This window comes from Anomaloglossus baeobatrachus, chromosome 9 (assembly GCF_048569485.1).
Source record: "Anomaloglossus baeobatrachus isolate aAnoBae1 chromosome 9, aAnoBae1.hap1, whole genome shotgun sequence".
In the NCBI taxonomy this organism is placed as follows: domain Eukaryota; kingdom Metazoa; phylum Chordata; class Amphibia; order Anura; family Aromobatidae; genus Anomaloglossus; species Anomaloglossus baeobatrachus.
Window position 1 is genome coordinate 90,491,684 of NC_134361.1, and position 6,284 is coordinate 90,497,967.

The window sequence follows — 6,284 nt, forward strand, 5'->3', positions numbered from 1 at the left end:
GGCCAATACAGTCACAATGTGACCAGGACCCGCCCCCCTCCCAATCTGCTCTACCTCTGGGGGGTCCAGTACAGCCACATCCAGACCAGACCCCGCTCAAACTATTTGCTCTGGCCTGCTCTACCACGGGGAAGGACCCAATCCCGCTCTTTCCCACAGGCTGTTCTTCCGCTGGGGGGCTAGTACAGTCTCCCCCCCCTTCCCCACCTGCTCTTCTTATGGAGGGTCCAGTACAGTCACGTCCAGACCAGGATCCGCTTCCCCTCTCTCCCTCAGGGTGCTCTACTTATGGGGGGGGGTCCAATACAGTTACGTCCGGACTAGGACCCACTCCCCGTCTCCCCCAGGCTGCTCTACTACAGCCACAGGACCCGCTCCCCCTCTCTCTTGCGACCTGCTCTACCTCCGGGGTGGGTCCAATACAGTCATGTCCGGACGAGGACTCACTCCCCTAGCTTGCTCTACCTATAGGAAGTCTAGTACAGGCATGTCCGGACAAGGACGCTTCCCCTCTTTCCCCTAGCTTGCTCTACCTCTGGGGGGCCCAGTACAGCCACGTCCGGACCAGGACCCGCTTCCCCTCTTTCCCCTAGCTTGCTCTACCTCTGGGGGGCCCAGTACTACCACATCCAGACCAGGACTTGCTCCCCCTTCTCCCTCTGACCTGCTCTACCTCTGGGGGTCCAGTACAGCCACGTATGGAACAGGACCAGCTCCCCCTTCCCCCTCTGACCTGCTCTACCTCTGGGGTTCCAGTACAGCCATGTATGGAACAGGACCAGCTCCCCCTTCCTCCTCTGACCTGCTCTACCTCTGGGGGGGTCCAGTACAGCCAGTTATGGACCAGGACCAGCTCCCCCTTCCTCCTCTGACCTGCTCTACCTCTGGGGGTCCAGTACAGCCAGGTCTGAACCAGGACCAGCTCCCCCTCCCTAATCTGACCTGCTCTACCTCTGGGGGTCCAGTACAGCCACGTATAGAACAGGACCAGCTCCCCCTTCCTCTTCTGACCTGCTCTACCTCTGGGGGTCCAGTACAGCCACGTATGGAACAGGACCAGCTCCCCCTTCCTCCTCTGACCTGCTCTACCTCTGGGGGTCCAGTACAGCCACGTATGGACCAGGACCAGCTCCCCCTTCCTCCTCTGACCTGCTCTACCTCTGGGGGGGGTCCAGTACAGCAAGGTATGGACCAGGACCAGCTCCCCCTTCCTCCTCTGACCTGCTCTACCTCTGGGGGTCCAGTACAGCCAGGTATGGACCAGCTCCCCCTTCCTCCTCTGACCTGCTCTACCTCTGGGGGTCCAGTACAGCCACGTATGGAACAGGACCAGCTCCCCCTTTCTCCTCTGACCTGCTCTACCTCTGGGGGTCCAGTACAGCCACGTATGGAACAGGACCAGCTCCCCCTTCCTCCTCTGACCTGCTCTACCTCTGGGGGGGGGTCCAGTACAGCCAGGTATGGAACAGGACCAGCTCCCCCTTCCTCCTCTGACCTGCTCTACCTCTGGGGGTCCAGTACAGCCAGGTATGGACCAGCTCCCCCTTCCTCCTCTGACCTGCTCTACCTCTGGGGGTCCAGTACAGCCACGTATGGAACAGGACCAGCTCCCCCTTTCTCCTCTGACCTGCTCTACCTCTGGGGGTCCAGTACAGCCACGTATGGAACAGGACCAGCTCCCCCTTCCTCCTCTGACCTGCTCTACCTCTGAGGGTCCAGTACAGCCAGGTATGGACCAGCTCCCCCTTCCTCCTCTGACCTGCTCTACCTCTGGGGGTCCAGTACAGCCACGTATGGAACAGGACCAGCTCCCCCTTTCTCCTCTGACCTGCTCTACCTCTGGGGGTCCAGTACAGCCACGTATGGAACAGGACCAGCTCCCCCTTCCCCTTCTGACCTGCTCTACCTCTGGGGGTCCAGTACAGCCAGGTATGGAACAGGACCAGCTCCCCCTTCCTCCTCTGACCTGCTCTACCTCTGGGGGTCCAGTACAGCCAGGTATGGAACAGGACCAGCTCCCCCTTCCTCCTCTGACCTGCTCTACCTCTGGGGGTCCAGTACAGCCAGGTATGGAACAGGACCAGCTCCCCCTTCCTCCTCTGACCTGCTCTACCTCTGGGGGTCCAGTACAGCCAGGTATGGAACAGGACCAGCTCCCCCTTCCTCCTCTGACCTGCTCTACCTCTGGGGGTCCAGTACAGCCAGGTATGGACCAGGACCAGCTTCCCCTTCCTCCTCTGACCTGCTCTACCTCTGGGGGTCCAGTACAGCCAGGTATGGACCAGCTTCCCCTTCCTCCTCTGACCTGCTCTACCTCTGGGGGTCCAGTACAGCCAGGTATGGACCAGGACCAGCTCCCCCTTCCTCCTCTGACCTGCTCTACTTCTGGGGGTCCAGTACAGCCAGGTATGGACCAGGACCAGCTTCCCCTTCCTCCTCTGACCTGCTCTACCTCTGGGGGTCCAGTACAGCCAGGTATGGACCAGGACCAGCTCCCCCTTCCTCCTCTGACCTGCTCTACCTCTGGGGGTCCAGTACAGCCAGGTATGGAACAGGACCAGCTCCCCCTTCCTCCTCTGACCTGCTCTACCTCTGGGGGTCCAGTACAGCCAGGTATGGACCAGGACCAGCTCCCCCTTCCTCCTCTGACCTGCTCTACCTCTGGGGGTCCAGTACAGCCACGTATGGAACAGGACCAGCTCCCCCTTCCTCCTCTGACCTGCTCTACCTCTGGGGGTCCAGTACAGCCAGGTATGGACCAGGACCAGCTCCCCCTTCCTCCTCTGACCTGCTCTACCTCTGGGGGGGTCCAGTACAGCCACGTATGGAACAGGACCAGCTCCCCCTTCCTCCTCTGACCTGCTCTACCTCTGGGGGTCCTAGGTGACGTCACACAGCCCCTGTACAAGGATACACCAGCCGCAGACAGGGCACAGCACGGGTCACACGGCCGAAGGTTCGCCAGTGCGGCCCCTGTATACCCAGCAGTCTCACACACGGGTACAGGCCCGGGGACGTCACATGTGAGCGCACACAGGCCGCGCGGGGCTGCAGCTCCCTCCGTCTCTTACACGGTAATGTGTCCGGCTCCCCTCACCACCACTGGGTCCGGAGCGTATCTGAGCAAGTGCTCTTCATCCACCACCCTGCCGGGGCCCGTCTCCCGGTCCTCGCCCTCCTCCTCTTCTTCCTCATCCAACTCGTAAATGGTATCAAAGTCCGCCATGTTTGGAAGCAAGACGCTCATGACGTCACCACAACAGCGGGCGGGGAGTGCGGCTGCGTCACGTGACAGCGGGCAGGGGGCGGGGCTGTGCGCGGTGCGGAGCTGGCCGGCGGCGATACCGGCTGCAGGGCGTCCACGGAGCGGAGCTGCCGGACCCCGGAGCGTCTCCAGCAGACGTGTAACACCCGGTCCGCAGTTATGGCCCATACACTGACTATAGCGAGGTGTACCGTCCTTGGCTGCTTTTGCATAATGCGCATGCGCCCAATTCCTCTGACTTGGATTCCTAGGACCATCTCTCTTATCACATAATCAAGAAAATGCCACTGTTAACATTAATGTTTTTACTGACAGATTCCTTATAAAGTGCTTATTTATGACTGCAAAGTGGATCTGACACCCGATTTATCAACACTAACTACATATATTATTACATAGATTTCCTAAACCTGATGAGGCTGTTGTATTTACATTGAAAATCCAATACCAGAATGTCTGTATAATCCTTTCTGAAAGTTTACCTAAATCTTGTTCCACCCAGCCTGACGGCCAGCTCCTCAGCGTCCCTCCTCCCTGCTGAGATCTCACAACGCTCCGTACAAGCTGCATCTGTCATGCTGAGTGGAGAATAAATACATAGGGATTTATGCGCTGTCTGATCCTATGGGACTCAAGCTGGATGATACAGCCATTCTGACATTGATTTTCATGGTAAGTACACCAATTTCATCAGGTCTAAGATTCATTCAATAATGTATGCACTTTGGATTGTAAAATCTGACGACAGATTCACTTTAAGTAACTTTTAAACCTTAAGTTCAAGGAGGTTGTTAATACTTGGGTTTCTTCTAAAATACGAATTGTACAAAACCTTTTCTTAGAAGTTAGTGTGGCGCCCCTGCGGCTTCAGGCGCCACAGGGTACTGCACCTCACTTAAGGTGCAGTATTCATATTGGATACGGAGAAGGTCGTCGCTGGTAACAACCATGACCACACTCACCAACACATAACACGGGGGTTCTGTCACTGGGACCCGGTTAGGCTACTTTTACACATCAGTTTTTTGGCATCAGGCACAATCCGGCGTGTGCCTGATGCAACGGATACGGCGCAGAATATGCAAAAATTGATGCGCCGGATCCTTTTTTTGACGGATCTGGTATACCTGATCCATCAAAAAAACGATCCGGTGACCACAACCGTTTTTTGCCGCATTACGCCAGATCCGGTGTCCATAGGTTTCCATTGTAAATGACGCCGTATCACGCTGGATCCAACGCAATGCGTTTTTTTGTCAGCGACAAAAAACGTTACAAGAGACGTTCCATCCGGCCGCCGCATTAGCCAATTACGACGGATTCGGCAAAAGCCGGATGCAACGCAAGGCCTTCAGGCACAATCCGGCGCTAACACAAATCAATGGGGATAAAACGGATCCAGCGCCGGATCCATTTTTTCTGGATTGTGCCTGATGGAAAATGATGTGTGAAAGTAGCCTTAGAGTAGGTGCTGGGGTGGCCATCACGAGGTATTGGTTCTCATACCCACTAGTTCAGGGACCTGGGAGGCAGGGCACCCACAGGGGGAAGTTAGTAGCCATCCTTCACACAATAGGCAGTTAGCACTGGACAGCGTCTGAGTGAGGACGTTCTTAGGAAGAAGCACAGACACGAACAGTTCGGGTCCCGTGGTTTGGAGTCGGAAGCTCAACTCGGGTTCTTAGGAAAGAAGGGGAATCGCAGGGAGTGCAGAAGGCTCCCATGACCCGTGCCACGGCCCAGTAGCTGGGGTGGAACGAAACCATCGTAAGCAGACGCACAGAAGGAAACACCGACCTCGACCTCCGAAGTATCCGGGATCGGCTGATGCCCATCACAGCGCAGCCCAGTGCTCCAACGGCGGTGTGCTTCCAGTGAGTAAAGACCTTGAACTGCAGAATCTGTGTCGTCACATCACTGCCATCAAAAGGATAAGGCTCCGCTTCACCATAAATAATAGATGCTCAGAAAACGTTAGACAATAATATAATAGAGGAAATTTCTGGCACACAAAGACTGGTGAAAATGATTTTTTTATTTTTCACTGATTTCTGCAAAAAGTCGCACCAAAAACTCCTTATGCCAACGTGTCGTGGTCAGAGGTGCAGTTTCTTGATGAATCCTGACTATAGAGTCCCACAAATTGTTTATAAAGTGCAGCAGCGCCCAAGATTGATGCTTCATTCCATCACAGGATTCAGGACGGCCATTCTTGTGTTCAGAACAAGAAAGCCTGCGGAGACACCATCAGATGTTTCTCCACGCTGGCAGGAAACTAGCCAGGTCTTTCACCGGGAAGGAACAACCACGGGAAGGGCAGTCTCCAGTCAAGGAATCCGCCTATGCCAAAACATGGTATCCATCCACAGACAGCTGTTTCGGGGTATTTGGAGTAGGAAACTGGCTAGTGTGAGCAATGCCTAGTATAAATTTTTATTTATATAGCACCAACATATTCCACAGCGCTTTACAATTCAGTATTTATTATCAGTATCAGTTTTGTCACCAGTGCACATACAGAAATGCAGGCTGCGTCCTCTATAGTTAGCCCCTACAGAAAGGATCCATCTTTGGTGTTACATCTATATGTAGACAAACAAAGAATTCCACTTTATTAAAAGATTCATTTTATTGTGGTAATACTTTTTGGGAATTGATTGGTTTTATCGACAGAACTGAGTAATTCCATAGCTGATCTATAATGTGTTCTCTGGCTATCTGCAATAAATCTAATAAGGACCCTGTGCACATAATAGAAAGTTATACAACATTTCAGTATTTAAAGGGGTGATGGTAAGACTGAAGAAATTTTGATCTAAATCCATATCCATTTATTGCCCCAATATGAAGTCATTTCTAATATGGCTGCATTAATATTCTCTTCCTTCCCTTGACTACATTATCTAACTAATATTTTTTCCCTGCTTCCTGTATGATGACGATTCATATGAGAACCCCAGTGCATGCTGGGATACTTAAATGAAGCATCATCAGTGGGCAGAGGCTGCAGTCACTATGC

The 6,284-nt window shown here is 53.8% G+C and overlaps 1 protein-coding gene across 2 annotated transcripts in view; it reads right to left on the reverse strand.

The window, feature by feature from the left end:
• CHIC1 (cysteine rich hydrophobic domain 1) overlaps nt 1–3,247 on the reverse strand; it is a 54,880-nt gene extending 51,633 nt beyond the window's left edge. For both annotated transcript variants that reach the window (XM_075323878.1, XM_075323877.1), the window contains exon 1: nt 3,072–3,247. In XM_075323878.1, coding sequence (XP_075179993.1) covers nt 3,072–3,247 — 176 coding nt within the window. The remainder of the gene's footprint in view (nt 1–3,071) is intronic.
• Between the last annotated feature and the right edge of the window lie 3,037 nt (nt 3,248–6,284).